Raw genomic sequence first — 20939 nt, 5'->3', positions numbered from 1 at the left:
ATCTTCTCTGTGTCTTGGAAGGAGAGCATTTTCTTGATTTTGGCAATATTTCTCAATTGAAAATAACAGGCCTGCACCAGCTTTGTTATATGCATTGAGAAATTAAGATCTGAGTCAAAGATGACTCCGAGGTTTCTGGGATAAGGGTTTATCTGTGAAGCCAATAACCCAAGTTCCTTCTTTAGGTTATCAGCAACCTTTTGAGAACCCAGAACCAATACTTCTGTTTTCCCGTCATTTAATTTGAGGAAATTACAGCTCAGCCAATCCTTAATTGCTTTAATACAATCAGTGAGACTCTCTAATCTCCTGAAGTCGTTCCTTTTAACAGAGAGATAAAGCTGTGTATTGTCTGCGTAAAAATGATAAGAGATATTAAAACGACGAATCAGGTCACCTAAGGGGAGCATATATAAGTTAAATAGTATAGGACCAAGGATTGAACCTTGTGGAACTCCACACGTTAGATCAGCACATGAAGATAACTTTCTTCCAGTAGATACCCTAAAGGTTCTATTAGTCAAATACGAAATGAAGCAATCTAATGCAGTTCCAGATATTCCAACCCACTGATGCAACCTCTCTATTAAAATATTATGATCAACTGTATCGAAGGCTGCACTTATATCCAATAAAACTAAAACAGAGACTTCCCCAGCATCTGCATTCATCAAGAGGTCATTTAATATTCTCAAAAGCGCTGTTTCAGTGCTATGTTTCTGCCTAAAACCTGACTGAAATTTCTCAAAAATACTGTTTTCTTCTAAAAAGAACAGCAGCTGTTTTGCGACCACTTTCTCAAGAATTTTTGAGATAAAAGGTAACTTTGAGATTGGCCTGTAATTTACACAATCCATCGGATCAAGACCAGGTTTCTTGAGAATCGGCTCCACGATCGGCAATTTAAAACAATCTGGCACACAGCCCGTATTAAGTGACAAATTCACTATTTCTTGAAGATAAATGCCCACAGAATCGAGAATGCTCTTAACAAATGTAGCTAATATAATAATATAATAACTTCTTTAACTTTAATAAGTCCCTGAAATATACTATTTGCCTGACTCTTCAAGAGATAATAACCGCTGAACATCTCAGTTTCTGTTCTCCATTTCCATTCTGTATTTTCTTCTTGAACCTGGAAAAATGTTCATAGGTCCAAAAAAAGCATGAGTACTTTTAAAATATCTGTTCTGCAAGGTTCTCCTTTTGTCTCTTCAAGTCTTGCCATCTTTTTATTTTTTAGGTCATCAGACTTTTCAGTAGCCTAGTTCAAACAGCATTCATTTCATTGTCAATGCACAGTGTACAACGAAATTGAGCAGCAATCCAATGGCACTTCCTACATACAAAACAATTTAAACATATATAAAGTGCAGATTTAAGGAAAAAAATCTTAAATATAAAGAAAAAAGGACTATAAAACTATATATTCTAAAACGGTCAATAGACAATAGACAGGTGAGGTAGCAGTTGTAGTGGCACATTCCTTGGACAGCTTATAGCGTTATATAATTTTGCACATCTAAGAATTACTCCTCAATCAGAGCTTGTTCTTTCTGTTTGCTTTCTTGCATGTATAACTGGTCAAAATGTGCCCTGTGTAGATCTGCATGTTAGCATCTGTGTAGTTTGAATTAAACAGTGTTAAACAGACAGCTGCTCTCATAAAATTTTAGTGCATGCCAAAGTTTTTGCAAGCTCCTTACAGTCAAATATGGCCCTATATACATATTAATTTGATGGTTTAATCCAATAAAGTACTTTACTACTTGTACTTTAAAGTACATTACTAACTAGTGTTGTATTACTTAAGTCCAGTATTGGTTTCAAGAGACCATAAATGTAAAGTAAAATTGTGTGAGATCACTGGAAACTGAAATTTTTTTTCCCTTTTCATTATGAAAATCAACAAAACCTTCAAAGAGAACAAAACAGTCCTTTCTCTAGGTTTAAAAAAATATGTTTGCTGCTGATTAAATTGATATGATGCATGATATGTCAGTTGATATGTCTTGGTTCTAACATTTACACAGCTCCCACAGGGAAAACAGAATCTTATTATTGCGAAGTTTTCATGTAATAATGGATGCATTGTAGTGTTGGTTTATTTTCAGGTACTTTTGGTTGTGATTTTTATTAAAATTTTTTAGAGAAAATAACATTTGTAAGCTACATATTATTTAATGTTATATATTTTAAAATATATTCAAAAATATAATATTGCTTATTAATATATTGAGTATACTGAATGACAATTAATGTATAATGAATTTCAGTTTTCCTCTATCTTTCATTTCACTAATGGGGCTCAGACCCAGATTTTTTTTTTCTGTAAAGCTGCTTTGTGACAACAGCTGTTGTACAAAGTGCTATATCAATAAACTTTGACTTGACTTATTTTTATATCCTGAAATATCTTAATCTGGTCTTGTCTCAGTCTCACCAGTCTTTCTGAGGTCCTTCTCAAATCCTTAAAAAACAACTTAAACCTCCATGTTTTGCCATTTAACTTTTAAACTGAACATCAATTAGTAAGTTGACAAAACAAAAATATTTTGTTTCTGATGTTATGGGAACTTATCTGTCCAATGAACTTAGAGTCATAAGTTAGTCATGTTTTGTACTTTTTGAAGTTAAAACAACAAATCTTTTTTCACAGGGAATAAAACATTTTTGGACACAATGTAAGAGATTTCAGCAGTTTTAGTTGCATAACCATCTAAAGCACTTGCCCCATTATCCAAAAGTTGTAGGGTCAAACCCCAGTGATGCCAGTCCTGCCCTGAACTGGGAGGCCAAAAAATTCATGATGGCATTGTGTAATGGGAAGAGTCCCAGCTGATGAGGTAACTGAAACTGAAACTGAAGCTGTACTAAAAATTTAAAGTAAAACTTTGAACTAAACTAAGAAGTTTAGAAGTTGAGTGTGTAATAAGTTGACATAAAATTTTTTCATAACATAAACATGACAAAGTTTTTTTCAGCATACAAAGTATTGGTCTTGACACAGATTCTATCACTTGAGTAGCAGTATTGCATCTGGATAAAACACACATGGCTGGGGACTGGACAAACCTACATGCTTAAAAGCAATATAGACAGACATTACCATGCAAAACAAACTGCAGATGAAGAGGTAAACAAATAACAATTGCTAATTGGTTGCCCCACAACTAGCATATTTGCATATTACATCACACACAGCAAACAGATTTCAGACGAACCAGAGATGCGTTTGACAACCAAGAATAAATGCACGTGGCTAAAAACACATACAATTCAGATACTAGTCACATGACGTGGACAGGTGTTAATGGAGTCTATGTGTCCAGGTCTTTGTCTTCACTTCGACTTGGTGCTAGTGGCCTTGACTACAACACTACTACAACACATACTCTAGGCTAAAGAAATCTGTGTAAATTCCCATGAGTTTAACATTGGTCATACAAAAACAAATTATTTGAAACACAGAGCGCAATGTACATTTTAGAATGCTTTTTTCAGGTGTTTTTGATCTAAAACATGTTTTTAAAACTCGTGCAGTGCAGAGAGTTAAAAGCAGGGCATTGTAAGTTACAATAGCATCCAAAGAAAATATACACTATATTGCCAAAAGTATTCACTCACCCATCCAAGTCATTGAATTCAGGTGTTCCAATCACTTCCATGGCCAAAGGTGCATAAAACCAAGCACCTAGGCATGCAGACTGCTTCTGCAAACATTTGTGAAAAGTGTGGAATGCAGTGGTGTAAAGCACTGCCACTGGACTCTAAAGCAGTGGAGAGGAGTGACAAATCATACTTCTCCGTCTGACAATCTGATGGACAAGTCTGGGTATGGCGGTTTCCAGGAGAACAGAACTTGTCTAACTGCACTGTGCCAAATGTAAAGTTTGGTCCTTGTCCAACATCAATGTCTGACCTCACAAATGCGCTTCTGGAAGATGTCAAAAATTCCCATAAACACACTCGTAACCCTTGTGGAAAGCCTTCCCAGAAGAGATTAAGCTGTTATAACTGCAAAGGGTGGGCTGACATCATATTAAACTCTATGAATTAAGAATGGGATATCAGTCAAGTTCATATGCGTGTGAAGGCAGATGAGCGAATACTTTATAGTGTATGTTTTCAGATTTACCGCTTTTACTCTTATCACCATACATATAATAACTCAGAAGAGACATAACATCCTTTTTCACGCAATTAAACTGATTTACGTCAATTGAATGTGTGTCTGAACTTCCATATTTCTCATTGGTCTGGGATCACAGAGAACTGAGTACGGAAAGAACAACGTTTCATAATGTTTGTGATCTGAAAGCTGGTAGTGAAGTAGAATGTCAAGTACATTCAACTGTTTAGAACAATCGTTGCCTCTAAGAGTCTAAGGCCAGTTAGGGGGGGCTGAATGAATAATGGCATGGCAATGAGACATCTGTGCAGGGTGGTCACGATTCCTCAATTAATCTCAATAAAAACAAAAAATCATGGATTAAAATGAGCTTTTTTGATGAATTGGTAATGATTAATTGCCAGCTTGGATGATGAAAATGCATATTTTAAATTTCCCTACTGATCTCTCTTACAGTAAGAAACCTAATGGACACACCAATTTGTATGCTTTTTATGTTTGGTTTTTAATTAAGCCATATTTTATTTTTAAGGCTTTCAAATAAATACTTTATTATTTTTTACCTTTAAAAGGCTATTTTGCTATTGTTCCGTTAAATGAATTTTTATTGTTATTGCCTTTACCTTGTTAAATAAATAAATAGTGACAGCCCTACATGGGTGGTTCAATGAGTTACTGTGTGTATGTGTGCTCATGTGTGTGTCAGTGTATGTGTGTATCTCACCTCTATAGTTGATTATTTCAGTGCCCAGGACAGGAGTCATTTCCAGCACAGTGATAAAGGCTTTGTCCATGGACGTGAGGGGAAAAGGGGACATGCGGTGTCTCCTTGCCACTTTAGTGATGTCCACTGCACTGTGACCTGTTATAGAAAAACAGTGAAAGTGAAATTACAGACAAAAAATTCTAAATGCATGCATGTAAGAAAAATATCTACTAGAATGACTCACAAAAAAGAGTGAATTCAGTGGATTGACAATTCTATTTAGCCACATTTCTAACAAGCTCCCTTTCCAAACACACTTTCCAACCACAATTACACAATGCACTCTACAAAATGTACCCCTAACACACATTCTGCAACCAACTCTAACACGCGCCCCAACACATTTTCTGCAAAGCACACCAACAGGCATTCTGAAGGCAAACCAAAAGGCATTCTGTGACACACTCCAAAAAGCACTCTGTAAGGCATTCCAACATTAATTCTTCAATGAACTCCAACAAGCATTCTGTAACACACTCCAACAGACATTCTGTTACACACTCCAAAAAGCATTCTGTAAAGCATTCCAACATAAATTCTTCATTGCACTCCAACTACCATTCTGCAACACACTCCAACAAGCATTCTGCAACGCACTGCAATATGCATTGTCATGCACATCTCAACACACACTCAAACACATGCATAGCAACACATGTACTCCAAAACACTCACTCTGCAGCAAACACTCCACAACAAGCACTCAACAAAACATACATCAACAATCAAGTCATATTTTTCATGAACTTCCCAAAAGCCAGCAACTTAAAATAAGGCATATATACACACTCATGCACACATGCCATTACGCATTTCAACACAATCTGCGTACATTCTGTAACACATCAATATGCATACTTCTTAACACATACATGAAAACTGCACTCTGCAACACATGCTCCAACACACAGGCTTTGGTCTCAACAAGGGTTCAGGTCTCAGGGGCAGCATCCTAAGCAATGAGGCCCAGACCTCCCTTTACCCAGCCACTTCCACTAGCTTTCCAAGGGGGTTTCCGAGGCGCTCCCCGGGCCAGCTGGGCGATAGTCATGCCAGCGTGTCCTGGGTCTTCCCCAGGGTCTCCTCCCAGGTGGACTTGCCTGTGACACCTCCCGAGGGAGGCATCCAGAAGGCATCCTATCCAGATGCCCGAACCACCTGAAGAAGAAGCGTCTCTACTCCGAGTCCCTTCCAGATGACCGAACTTCTCACCCTATCTCTAAGGGAGAGTCCAGACACCCTGCGGAGGAAACGCATTTCGGCCGCTTGTATTCGCGATCTTATTCTTTTGGTCATTACCCAAAGCTCATGACCAGAGGTGAGGGTGGGAACGTAGATCGACCGGTAAATCGAGAGCCTTGCCTTATGTCTCAGCTCTTTCTTTACCACAACAGACCGGTAAAGAGCCCGCATCACTGCTGACCCATGTCAATCTTCAAAACCTTCTAAATGCATTTGCTCCACTCAAACACAGATCTGTTTCATTTGCTCGCTCAGCTCCATGGTTTACTTCTAACCTGCGGCTTCTCAAAGCCAAAGGACGCCAACTGGAACGTCTGTTTAGAAAAACTGGACTTACGATACATAGAGAAATGTATGACAACCATATTTTATATTATAAGGACTGTATTGTCTCAGCAAAATCTTCATATTATTCTGGTTTAGTTAGCTCTAATGAAGGTCACTCCAAGTCTCTGTTTTCTCTGTTTGCCAGTTTAACTAAGCCTCCGGACCCATTTCCCTCTCACATGCACTCTCCTGATTTTTGCAATTCTCTCCTGTCTTTCTTCTCTGATAAAGTCTCTAATATCCACCAACAACTTAGCTCTGTAAGAGCTTTCTATACTGAAGCTGATTCCCTGTTCTCCTCGTTGTCTGTCTGTTATTCCTTTTCAACTTTCACTCTTTCTTTTATTTTCACGTCTTTATCTGATGTAATAAATATTATTCATAAATCGAACTCATCCACCTGCCAGCTTGACCCTCTTCCCACAAAGTTGGTTAAAGCTTGTCTACCTACCTTGGCTCCTCTCATTACCACTATCATTTGCTCTTCCCTTAATAATGGAACTGTTCCGTTATCTTTGAAAACAGCTTCCGTCACTCCAATTCTAAAAAAGCCTGGATTAGATCCTAATAACTTCGATAATCTTCGCCCAATATCTAATCTTCCTTTTCTTGCAAAAATTCTGGAGAAAGTCGTTGCTTCCCAGCTCCACTCATACCTCAGTACACATAATCTCTATGAACAATTCCAATCTGGTTTCCGCCCCCATCACAGTACTGAAACAGCTTTGTTAAGGATCACTAATGACCTTTTGATGGCAGCTGATTCTGGTTTTCTCACTATTCTCATCCTCCTGGATCTCAGCGCTGCATTTGATACTATTTCTCATGATTTCCTTCTGAACAGATTAGCATCCATCGGTATTAGTCAAACTCCGCTTGCATGGTTTAGTTCATATCTTTCTGGCCGCACTCAGTTTCTTCAGTTTAAATCTCATTCCTCTAGTTTTTTTTTCCTGTTGCTGCTGGTGTGCCCCAGGGTTCCGTACTAGGGCCCCTTTTATTTATTATTTATTAGCTCCCCCTTGGCTACATATTTCGCAAATATAATATCAATGTTCATTGTTATGCTGATGACACCCAGCTCTACATTTCCTCTAAACCTACTTCATCTCTACCACCTTCCTCCATTTCGGGCTGTCTGATGGAAATTCAGTCATGGTTTTCCTTTAATTTTCTTAAACTCAATAGTAAGAAAACAGAAGTTTTACTTGTTGGCACTCCTTCCACTTTAACCAAATCTCCGAATTTTCCCATTATTATTGATAATTCTCATGTATATCCTTCCCCTCAGGTAAAGAGTCTGGGTGTCATACTTGATAGTACGCTTTCTTTTTCATCTCATATTAATTCTATCACCCGTTCTGCCTACTTTCACTTGCGTAACATTAACCGACTTCGTCCCTTTCTTACTCCTCATGCTGCTGCTGTTCTTGTCCATAGCCTTATCACATCGAAGTTAGATTACTGCAACTCTCTTCTGTTTGGTCTCCCGAATAAGACTCTCCATAAACTGAAACTTCTCCAGAACTCTGCTGCCCGGGTCATTACTCGTACTCCACCCAGAAAACACATCACCCCGGTTCTGCAACAGCTCCACTGGTTACCCATTGAAGCTAGAATTAATTTTAAAATTTTAACTCTCACATTCAAATCCATTCATAACCTTGCTCCTCCTTACCTGTCTGAACTGTTACACATCTCCACTCCGTCCCGTTCCCTCAGATCCTCATCCTCCACTCATCTTTTTGTTCCTTCTGCCCGACTTGTTACTATGGGCAACAGAGCCTTTAGTCGCTGTGCCCCTCAGCTATGGAATTCCCTCCCCCAGTTATTAGGAATGCAGACTCTCTTCTCTCTTTTAAATCTCTACTGAAAACATACCTGTTTAAGCAAGCATATTATCTTTAAACTGGTTTGTTGTTTTACCGTGACCCTTTTAGTATTTTAGTATTGTTTTATTTTGACGTATTCAAATGATTATTGATTCACATTTATTATTATTGTTGCTTTTTCCTGTTTTGTAAGGTGACCTTGGGTTTTTGAAAGGCGCCATGAAATAAAATGTATTATTATTTTTATTACTGCTCCTCCTGGATCCGAAGTTCTATAAACTCTTCTCCAGTACTCCTGCATAGACCTTACCAGGGAGGCTGAGGAGTGTGATTCCCCTGTAGTTGGAACACACCCTCCGGTCCCCTTTTTTAAAAAGAGGCACCACCACCCCAGTCTGCCAATCCAGTGGCACTGCCCCTGATGTCCACGCAATGTTGAAAAGGTCTGTCAGCCAAGACAGCCCCACAACTTCCAGAGCCTTGAGGAACTCATCCACCCCTGGAGCCTTGCCACCAAGGAGCTTTTTAACTACCTTAGCGACTTCGGCCTCAGTAATGGACAAGCCTATTCCCATGTCCCCAGACTCTGCCTCCTCACTGGAGAACATGTCGGTGGCATTGAGAAGGTCCTCAAAGTATTCCTTCCACCGCCCAATGACGTCTTCAGTCGAAGTCAGCAGCACACCATCTCCACTATATACAATGCTAGTGGCACACTGCTTTCCCCTTCTGAGTCACCTGACGGTTTGCCAGAATCTTTTCGGAGCAGGCTTAAAGTCACTTTCTAAGGCCTCACCAAACTCCTCCCACACACGGGTTTTTGCCTTGGTGATGACTGAAGCCACAGATCGCTTGGCCTGTCGATACCTGCCAGCTGCCTCTGACGTCCAACATGCCCGTTAGGACTTCTTCAGCTTGACAGCATCTCTCACCTGGGGTGTCCACCACTGGGTTCGAGGATTACCGCCCCGACAGGCACCAACTACCTTACGGCCACAGCTACAGTCAGCCGCTTCAACAATGGAGGAGCGGAACATGGCCCATTCTGAGTCAATGTCCCCCACCTACCCGATATCTGGTCAAAGTTCTGACGGAGGTGTGAGTTGAAGATCAATCTGACAGGTTCTTCTGCCAGACGTTCCCAGCAAACCCTCACTATATGTTTGGGCTTGCCTGGTCTGACCGGCATCTACCCCCCCACCACCTGATCCAACTCACCACCAGGTGGTGATCAGTTGTCAACTCAGCTCCTCTCTTTACCCGAGTGTCCAAAACACATGGCCGCAAGTCCGATGACACGACTACAAAGTCAATCATTGAACCTAGGTGTGTCCCACCTAGGGTGTCCTGGTGCCATGTGCGCTTATGGACATCCTTGTGTTCAAACATGGTGTTTGTGATGGACAAACTGTGGTTTGCACAGAAGTCCAAAAACTCAACACCATGCGGGTTCAGATCAGAGAGGCCATTCCTCCCAATCACACCCCTCCAGGTCTCACTGTCATTGCCCACGTGAATGTTAAAGTCCCCCAGTAGGACAATAGAGTCTCCAGGAGGAGCACTTTCAAGCACCCTTCCCAAGGACTCTAAGAAGGCTGGGTACTCTGAACTGCTGTTTGGTGCATAAGCACAGACAGCAATCAGGACCCGTTCCCCAAACCGAAGGCATAGGGAAGCTACCCTCTCGTCCACCGGAGAAAACCCCAACATACAGGCACCAAGTCGAGGGGCTATGTGAAAGCCCACACCTACCCGCTGCCTCTCACCATGGGCAACTCCAGAAAAGAATACGCACCAACTCAGGCTCCTTCCCCGCCAGTGAGGTAACGTTCCAAGTTCCAAAAGCCAGTTTCAGCAACCAAGGATCAGAACACCAAGGCCCACACCTTCGGACACTGCCCGATCCACAAAGCACTGAACCCCTACTATTGCCCCTCCCATTAATGGTGGGTCGATGGGAGGACTTAAACATATGCTACTGAAAAATGAGTAGGTAGCTACTTTGTAGCTACTTTCCAAAAATGTATAGCTAGCTACAATTTAGCTACTTTTCCATAAAGAGTAGTGGCTACTTTTATGCTTCTTTTTGAAAACTAGTGCACTACTTTTCAGCTAATTTCAAAGCAAGAATGTCAGAATGTTTGTGATGTTGTGAACAAGACACTGCATTTAATCCTGTGCCAGAAAGAAACATACAGTTGAAAAGCTGCAAATATACAAAAAGATCAACAAAATTTAGGTTTAAGTGTAACCAACAATCAAACTTACACAACCAAAGGCATGATATAATAAAAATAACCATGAAATAACCAAACACAAACCAAACAATTTTGTGCAAAGCATTGTCAACTGTTGAATAAACCTTTGTTAAATTTCAGCAACACTTTAGCCTCAAAGTGACCCTGGCTCTGTTTGGGGTGAGAATCAGGCCTGCACAGCTGAATAGTCTCTCCACTGCTGCAGAGCTGTTGCGGCTCCACAGCAGAACTAAATTTTTAGGTAAAATACCAGTCACCCTTTGCTGTAAAATCATTATGACACACAGTACTAGCACTGTTTCACAATAAACGGTCTTAAACACTGGAGGTAATGTATAACTGCTAATTCACCAACCTTTAACGCTGAAGACTGACCCGCAGACTGCTGGTCACCATAGCAACACAAATAACGAAAAGGCAAAGAGATTTAAGAGGAACATTGATAATTTGGAGATTAATTGACTTTTATAAGCACTCAGCTAGTTTCCTCATAGGTTTAATCTGCAACAACTAGCGAAACTGAAGTCGCTTCTCATTTACAGCTGAGCTAAAGGTTAAAGCAGTGGAAAGTGAGACTGTGTTTGCGTTTATATTATACTTTTAGCCTACACTAGCACATTAGCACATACTGAGACATGTTTACAGCCAAGATGGTAAAATGGACATAAATCGTTGTGGCTGCAAAGGTGGTTTGATTTCTGTTGAAAGGACAAAATGGCTCTTCTCAACATTTGAGTTGCAACTCCTGAGTTAAGCCAACTAGGAATGGGGTGATCAGTGTGTGGGATACATGCATGTCCAATTGCTCTAACTGCGTGCAGCTGAGGCAGGATTGCCCAACAACTGCACTCTGTGGTTCAGATATTGCACAGATCAAAATTTGTAGGCACTACAGCTATTAGCTACATTTCACAAAACTGTAGCAGCTACAGTTATTAGCTACAAATATTTGTAGTGAACTACAAAAAGTACCGTGCTACTTAGCTACCCCTATCCCTGCATATAAACACATGCATTCCACTACACACATTACACAACATACACTCTGCAACATGCACAATCCAATACATGCTCCAGCATACACTGTGGAACACACACTCCAGAACACAACCTTCGACATGGACCCTGTCACACAATCTACAACAGGAACTCTGCAGCACATGCCAATGCACACTTCAAAACAAGCACACCAACACACTCTCAGCACACCCTCCATTGCACACTTCTGAACACACTGTGTAACAGACACCCCCGCACACATTGCAGTACACACATGTACAACAATACTCACTTGCTCTTAGGATGTTCTCCTTGCTGCCACACCGTGACTGCACCTACAGAGAGAGAGAGAGAGAGAGAGAGAGAGAGAGAGAGAGAGAGAGAGAGAGAGAGAGAGAGAGAATAAGGGAGACAGAAAGAAAGATGAGAATAGAGAAAGAGCAGAGAGAAAAAGGATCAAGTGAGACCCCAAACACAGCAACCAAAAGAAAAAGGCTCAAACACACACGACTCCAATCCTACCGCCATTATTATCATTATCACCATGTTGTTAGGGTTGGTACTCTTGTTGGGGTTATATGCTGCTGAGGAACTAGGGCTGTCACTATTGATCAGGTAAGTAATTTAGTAATCGTGATTATTTTGACAATTACTTGAGTAATCTGTTTTTTTTAACCTGATTCAAAGATCCCAAAATAAATTACTGGAAAATGATAAAACTGTAAAGAATGAGAAAATCTTTACAGTTCATTATAAAAATGAGCCAGCATATGTATATAGTTGAATGTGTCCATCAGGCCATTACTTACAGTAATTAGGAAATTATCATAATGCAAACTGCTGATTAATCACTGCTATTGTTCTGAGTAATTGAGCTTAATTGAGTAAGCATGACAGCCTTAATAAAAAAACATTTTAAATATACAAGCTGGATGTAATGGGTCAGCCACAGAGGGCAGTAGTGAGCCAGAGGATGTAAAAGTTGGAGGCTCTCTTCAAGCACAGTCTTTTTGTACTTTTGTCCTTGGGTTCATTATCATAAGATTTCATTGTGTGCACAGATTCTGTTTAAATTATTCAATAACCACTGTGTAAGATAATAATAATAATAATAATAATAATAATAGCAGTGTCAACTATGCATTCAAACAGTAACAGTCAAATCGTTAAACTATGTACCAATATAATGATTTTCCCTTAGGCCAAGGGTATACAGGAGAGCCACCTGTCTTACTGAAAGATACTTCTACCTTCAGCAGCGTTTATGGATTATAAAATTCTAAAAATTTCTTCTTTTTACTGATTCATTTAAGCATTAAAGCTTTAAACAGTCAGAGACATTTTAATTTCCTTTTGGAATAATGACACCCCGGCCTACAGGGAGTGACATACAAGCAAGGGACTTGGACCCTTTACTACTCACAATCCAGAATAGCACCAACACGACACCAACTCAATGATCAATATCCAGCAGTGAGAGATTGAGAAAAGAGGAGGACAGGAATAAGAAAGAGAAAACGATGAGGCATAGCTCACACAGAAGAGGCAAAGAGAGAGACACTGCAACTAAAGGGAAGCATCTTTTAAATAAAGTCAAACTTAGGCACTAAAGAGGAAGGAAAAAGATAAAATGAAAAGAAAAAAACAATAATTAAAGTGTTAGAGAGAACAGCTTCTACAGAGAAAAGGGTGATGGCATCACAAGAGAAAAAACAAGAGCAAAAGAGTAAGTGAGGGGGTTGAGCTCTTGACACAAAGGCAAGTTTGCAGATGGAAGCAGATCCAGTTGGGGGGTAAGGGGCGGGGGGGTTGCGGGGGATAGTTACTCGTGAGTCGTAGGTCCTATGGCTCCTGTGATCAGCTCTGAGCCCTTCCAGCCTAGAATGGAGCTTTGGCAATAGACATAAAAATAAAAAAAAGAGGGGGGCTGGTTTTCAACAGACAATGCAAAGGAGACTTGGGGGGGTTCAATGCAATTAGACTTAAATTTGCTAATTTTAATTCAAGACAACGTTGGTTGATGACAGAAAGAGAGACAGGGCTAAGATCACAACATAAAAGGAGCAAATCTGGTTTAGGACAGGGCACATGGTGAGTGGTGTGATCATGTATTAAAGTACTGATTGTGCCAGCCAGCAAAGAAAGATGGGTAGGCACAAAGGAAGAGCACAGGAATGGTGTGATATAACTTAACAAGACAAGCAGGACCATTCAGCACTGTTGTATTCCCATGTGCGGTTACTGGGAATGTAATATAAGACAGCTGACTGATTAAGAATGTGAAGCATGTTAAATGTTTAGATTTTGGTATTTTTGTTTCTAAGGTGTCAAGGAATTGAATGGCTATAACAGCAGGGGAGAACAGCTTTTAACATTCTTGGAGTTCAGGCAACATTTGAGGGTTTAATGGGCATGGAAGATAGTGGAAGATGGACGGATGGACAGATCGGAGCTACAATTAAAAGTAAGTATTGTCATGATCTGGCATAGTGATGGATGCAATGCATGCTGCACATTTCTCTTTATAGTCATTCTGTTCCTGAGGGCATATTACATTAACATCAAAACTCTGAAATATTATCTTATCTGTCATCATGACAGGTTCAATTAGGACTGAATTAATTAAAACAGCTACTATAGAATTTTCTAAGTGCATTATCTCAACACCAGATAGGATATAGCACTTTTTTTCCCTAACTTCACAAGAATTCCTAAATACTGTCCTAACTTTAGGAAAACCCCAACAGTACTCCTATTTCTGTTCTAAAGATAACATATATAGCTTTTTTTAAAACATTAATATAGCAGCAAACAACTCTCATTTGTAAAGACATGGATAATGCCGTCCTGAGCAGAGAATGAAGTCACACCCCCTCTGTGTTTGCTGTTATCTGAACTTCCTTTTTTGTTTTCATAGTTGGTCCCGCCCAGTTAAAAACTTCAGCTCTCTCCAAGTTTTGTTTTTCCCTCCCCAGACAGTGACAACCCACACAGCGGACGTGCACAATTCAGGGCAGAACAGGAAAATTCAAACAAGAAGCTGGTGAAAAAGAAGCTGATTTCTGAAGCTTCATTGAGAGTTGAAATGCATAGAAAGGGAAGTAGAGATTGCTTCTCCTGGACAGGTGGAGAACATTAACTCATTTTTGCTGTTTCACAGAATCAACAGTACAGTATTGCTTTGTTCTGTTTGTGACTATTTGTGATAGCAACTGGTTAGCTTCACAGCAGAAATTGTAGCGACAGTTGCTAGCCCACAGCCCACACTAGCTAACGTTAGTTACTTGCTGCGTCGTTCGCTTTAATGTTATATAATGGTATTTGTCTGTACAGCATTTGCAAAATTTCGTCTCACCACATGACACTTTTTCACTTCCCCTCAGCCCATTTTAAATGAGCTCAGGCCCAGAGAAGGTGGCAGCATTTCTGAATCCTGTTTATATGTGGTTTCTTCTTGCATTTGTGGATGTAGCGACGAACTGTGTTCACAGGAAGTGAATTATGTTACTGACCAAAGGCCTATCATCCACCAGGTGTTTTTTTTAGCATTACACAACTTTATCAGCCTTTTGATGCCCGTGTCCCAACTTTTTTGGAATGTGTTGTTGGCAACAAATTTAAAATGGGCATATATTTTTCATAAACAATAACTTGTTACAGTTTCAACATTTACATTATCTTTGTACTACTTTCAATGAAATATAGGGTTTAAATGACCACATCATTGCATTCTGTTTTTATTTACATTTTGCACAACATCCCAACTTTCTTGGAAATGGGGTTGTTTTTTCTCAGGTGGCTACTGTATATATACCCAAATACACTGTCTACTTAAGCCAGATGCTTCTTATGTCAGCCCCTCACCCCTCAATCAATCCATCATACAGTTCAAGAAGAAAATGGGAATCAAAAAATGCGTAGTAGACAGCAACACCACTCTCATAACTGGATGGAAATAACAGACGGGTGTAAGCTACTATTCAATACTATTCAATCTAAGGAAGATGACACTACATATGGACATGCAGACACTCACTTTGTTTATTTATGCACTACCGCACAGGGACTGGCGAGTCAGCACACATTAGGTAAATTAAATTAAGATGGTGTAATTGGTGAAAACTAATGCAGAATAAATTATTCACAAGTGAGTGCAACGCCAAATAAGATAACTTTTACGGTTAATCCATCAGGAGTGACTGACTGGACGGCATGAGAATTCACAGCCATTTTGCTGGCTCACAGCGGAAGAAAGAGATGTGTACTTATATTTAAGAGGATAGTGTAATTGTTGTGATTTATTATCAGTACGCTGAGTAGTAGATGTCCAGCAGGCTTTGAGCCATTTGTAAAAAGAACAGAAGTGTACAGGCACATGTGTGTTGGTCTATACGCAAAAGTAAAGCTTTTTACCTGGTCCAAGGTTGAGTACCTAGACTTGAGGGTGATGACCTCATCCAAGTGCGCCCTGAACTCTCTCCGTGAGGCCTGGAGAAAGCCATAGGACAGTAACTTCATCCACATGCGCACATACACCCCTACACCCTCCCTCCCCTCATAATGACATTAAGTGATCACTTCTCATAATCTTTAGCACTTTTTACCTGAGTGATTTAGATTTTACAGTGCACCCCCCCACGCACACACACACACACACAAAAAAAAAAAAAAAAAAAAAATATATATATATATATATATATATATATATATATATATATATATGTATATATATATATGTATATATATATATATATATATATGTATATATATATATATATATGTATATATATATATATATATATAAAATGAGGGGTTCACATATATATATATATATATATATATATATATATATAAAATGAGGGGTTCACTGGTGTGGCACCCCTCCTTCATGTGCAGGTTAGCTAAAGAAATAGCTGATCTGCAGCTGTCAACAGGGCAGCTAGGCACTGAAATTATGTCTTCCACATGTCCTCATTTCATGATATTACCGGCTCCTGACATGACTCTGCAAATACGGCAGTCAAAGCCGCACCTACAACTCCAACACAGGTGATCCAACACAGGAAGAGGCTGTACAAATAGATGGAAGTGAACTTCATAAATTATGCTTGCTGCAGCCAGGTTCATAGGATGGTGGGGACGGACTGCAGTGACAGCAAGCCCAAGCAGGAAGAGGTAAAGGGGGTGGAGCTCATCCTTGCCATGGAGACACAACAGTGAGCAACGTAATACCTCACCGTGGGGGAAAAGGATCAATTAGGAGATGATACACTACTGAGCGACAGTCAGCTGATCGACTGGTGTGCTGGCAGTGAAGGAAGAGGGGAAGGAAGAGGGGATACTACACCAGTCAGTACCTAGCACACAGCGGCACACTAGACAACTTGGAAGTGATGACCACCCAACTCAGGTTAGTCACCAGCAGCTGAGTCAACATAACAGGTAGAAGACAGCTCCCTGTTGTGGTGGGGGGCAGTTTGGGAAGGCCTGAAGACACAGCATCATGCCTGGTTGGTGGACCCCCAAAGGCCATGGGCAGCATACATGAGCAGCACCTTGCCTCATTGGCCTCGTTGGTACAGTGGACAACAGAGAAAATGGAACTATAACCAGTGCATCAAGGGTCAGGAGTTTCATCCAGTGGGGAGAGCACCCATGTTAAATCTGTGCTGCTGGAAAAGCTGCTCCTCTAAGCAGGAGCAGGAACAAATGGGATCTTCATTCTGGAAAGGCTGCCAGATGAGGTATATCAAGGGCACACCAAAATCTGGAAGCACATTGTCTGGCATCAGGACCATCTTTCACAGGTCCCTCCAAAACAATGTCCCCCAGGACCCAATCCACACTTCCCAGCTATACTTAGAACCCTTACAGGCTCCCTGTATGATATGTGGTGTCAATATTGCCTGCTCTACTTAGTTTAAAACTAAGAAAAATGTGTTAGTTAAATAGAAATAGAAATGCGATATTCAGTTCATAAGGAAAGCAGTTATCTGTTACACTCTGTTTTGCAAGGACTCTGTTTTGCAGGGACGCTGTTTTGCAGGGATTTTGAAGGGCAGGGCTAGGTTTTGCTGACTGTTGTTGCAGCAAACTTCAGGGAGCCTAGCAGTAAACAGTAGAGCTAGAACAAGACAACTAACAGAAAGTAGCTGTGAACAAGTCTGAGGGTATCTTTCCTCCCGTATTCTGTTTACTGTATTAGGTTTTAGGTATACACATACACACGCACAGACGCACACACGGACGCATGCACGGACGCACACAAACACAATGTCCACATTACACAAATTCTGTTTGCTACGCAACAACAGCTCTTAGTGATGCACCAAAAAACTACAACTGAAACCTGTCCAAAATGTCAAAAGAGAAAAAAAGGAGGAAAAAAAAAAAATCAATGGAAACAAAATAATGATATTAACAGGTCAACAAAATGAAAATTAAAAATAATAATTTAAAAAGCTGTTGTTTTCCTTTGCTCTCCTGAGCTAGACACGACAGACACATTCAAACAATCTGAGTGGCAGGTCAACAACAATAAACATGTAAACCATTTCACAAAGGACATTATAGAGAAGTAAAAGCTGAAGTCCCTGCTAGCACACTGATGTCCTCTGTAGTTTCTGTAATGCCAGAGAAATTCACAAACAGTGCTAAAGTTTAAAGTATAACTTAGAAAATAGTAAAAAAAAATGTTTCGTGTTATTTCTTACTGTCCCATTGAAAGGACTGACTTTAAAATAAAACTTAGTTTTAATTGGAGTTTTAGGATTCATTCAAAAGCTTAAATAAGCAGGTATAAGAAAATCAGATTTTGGCCCAGCTGTGGTTTCTGTTTTGTCCAGAAGTTTTCATTTCAGTGCATCCCTAAGAGGTTTTTAGTAACAGTTCATAAGTAGCATACAATTATAAAATGTTACAGTTAACCACAATACTACTGAAGCATGTTGACCAGACTTTAAAGTTCTGGGATAATGATTGTGTGTGATTGTGTGAGCTACATAAGACAGCAGTAGCAGGGCTGAGATGAGCATGCTGAAGCAGGTGATAATGGAAGCTGCCCCTATACTCAGTTTCACTGTTTCTATTACAATAAATACATCAGGATCCATGGAAGGAGAACTGATTCTAGAAAAGCGTAAATGGGCAACATCCACTTGGAGCACTTGAGTACCTCTGTGGCACTATAGGTAGATGAAAAGGAAGTGAGCTGCGCCAGGGGCAGGAAGAGCGACGGAAAAAGGGGAGAAGAAGAAAGGGTTAACACAGGAAAGGGTGCAGATACACAGACAGCAGAATGCTACAGCCTGCAGGACCTTCCATGGACGAGCAGAAGCCGTAGCTCTGGAGTAATCTGACACAATCAAAACACCAGGATGACAGAACAACACATTGCTGGTTTGTTAGCTCAATACTGATCTTTAACTGGACTCCAGATCTCTTAGCATATATACAGTACTGTGCAAACTTTAGAGACCAGCCTTCATTTATTTAATCTCCAATCAAAATGAGTATTCAAAAAGTTTTTGCTCTTTCTTAAGTTCATTTTAATTGTCAGAAAAAAAGCCAAAAAACATTTTTCCAGTTTTTTTAAATCTCCATCCTGGAGACAGTGTTCAAAAACCTCAGTCTTCAGTTACCAGAGATGTGTAGAAAGGTGGCCAAAAGGCAGAAAAAAAGGTTTTTCAAAATATCCAGATAAGTGTAGACAGGGCCTTAAACTATGTTTAACTTTTGATCATATTAAATTATAACATCTGACACCAACAGTTATCTGAATTTTCAGCTCTTTAAAAATCAGTCACAAAATTTCCACAGTGGTCATTCCCTACTCTGGATACCATAGGTCTAGGTGTAGTCTAGTTGTAGGCTGGATTCAGATTCAGATCTAGCCTACATAATGGCTATTAGATGGAGAATGGATTAGTACATGGTGAAAGTTAAACAGAAAATAACAGAATGAGGTGAAACACACATGCAAATGTGTATACAAAATGTTATATGAGTACATAAGCATACACAAAGCTTTCATTCTCTCTCCATCCCACTGCAGTCATGTATTAATGTAACGTCTGTGTTGGAAAACTGTCAGGCACAATACATGTTTTAGCACGCAGCAGTCAGATTCAATGACGGACCATCCAGTGAATACCGTGGGAAGAGTAATGGCACACACAATCAGTCCTTAAGCTGGCCTTCTGCTGCTCCTGCATTCTACGACCTAACAAACCAATGCTCATTTCCTACACTACAAGACACATACAACAAACACAAGTGTGGGTCACGTGCCTTCAATCTTCAATTTGTTTGCCTTTACTGCTCAAGTCAAGTCAATGTTTAGTTTTATAACACCATGTAACAATTTTCAAAAAGAATTTTGTTCCCAGTTGTTAAGTGTGTTTTCCTGATTGTTTGTACCCTAAATGAATAGAAAAAAGTTATTATTCCCTGTACACTTTGCTTTTGTGGTCAGCACAATGATATTTTGAAATTGATCTATTTTTAAGGATTTTCGCCATATTTCAAGATACTTAAGAAGCTTCTGGAATTGTGAGAACTATCAAGAAGTTTCTAGAACTGTCCAGAATTATCTAGAACTTTCTGGGACTGTACAGAATTGTAGGTAGCTGTATAACTACAGTTATATAGGGCCACTATAGCCCTTCCTGAGAGACGGAGAGACATGATCTAATTGATTGGGATTGCATAGTAAGTGGGCAACAGCAATCACAGACAAAGGGGAATTGACCTAGACAGACAGGTGTGAATTCATTCTCTATTCAGATTCTGATAACAACAGTATTCACACTTCACCCCACACCCATTACAGGAGGAGCTTAGGAAGGACCACTACTTTCAAATGTATATATTGTGTGTTACTCTGCTACCGGGTGATCAGTCTTGCTCTGCTGAATCCTCAGTACACTCTTGTACTTTGATACTGCATGGAATAAAGATTGACCATTTTTATAGAGTTTGGAGAGACATCCTTTTTCCTTACAGTACCCAGCAACTTAGTCAATTTAGATGGCATCAAGAGGTTGCATACATCCAGCAGACGCATTTTGCTATGTATGTGGCCATTTTATAAAGACAAGAGTGAAAAAGCATCTGCTAAGATGTGTGAGGCCTACAAAGCATACTTCGGCATGCCTGTTGGTGACCAAGACAAACCATGGGCTCCTCATTTCACATGTGAGCACTGCAAGAAAACTCTTGAAGGTAAGCGGATAAATGATACTCTCTTAAATAGCAGATTAAAATTTTTATTTTGCAAAATTTTTAAATCAGTTAAAGTTTAAAAGAGCTTTAATTAACACATTTTCACATGTTGTAGTTAAATATATGAAATATATACAGATATATTTTATTGTTTGATA

The 20939-nt window shown here is 39.8% G+C and overlaps 1 protein-coding gene across 14 annotated transcripts in view; it reads right to left on the bottom strand.

Annotated features, from left to right (window-relative positions):
* gphna (gephyrin a) overlaps positions 1–20939 on the bottom strand; it is a 160738-nt gene that overhangs the window by 41520 nt on the left and 98279 nt on the right. For 10 of the 14 annotated variants that reach the window (XM_037541978.1, XM_037541981.1, XM_017724838.2 and 7 more), the window contains 4 exons: positions 15973–16047; positions 13386–13448; positions 11852–11894; positions 4860–4997 (listed from right to left, as the gene is read on the bottom strand). In XM_037541978.1, the coding sequence (XP_037397875.1) occupies positions 4860–4997; positions 11852–11894; positions 13386–13448; positions 15973–16047 (319 nt within the window). The remainder of the gene's footprint in view (positions 1–4859; positions 4998–11851; positions 11895–13385; positions 13449–15972; positions 16048–20939) is intronic. The other 4 variants (XM_037541983.1, XM_017724844.2, XM_017724845.2 and 1 more) reach the window with 2 other exon arrangements.

This window comes from Pygocentrus nattereri, chromosome 10 (assembly GCF_015220715.1).
Source record: "Pygocentrus nattereri isolate fPygNat1 chromosome 10, fPygNat1.pri, whole genome shotgun sequence".
NCBI lineage: Eukaryota > Metazoa > Chordata > Actinopteri > Characiformes > Serrasalmidae > Pygocentrus > Pygocentrus nattereri.
Note: the sequence above shows the minus strand (reverse complement) of the source record. Positions and strands in the feature narration are given on the sequence as shown.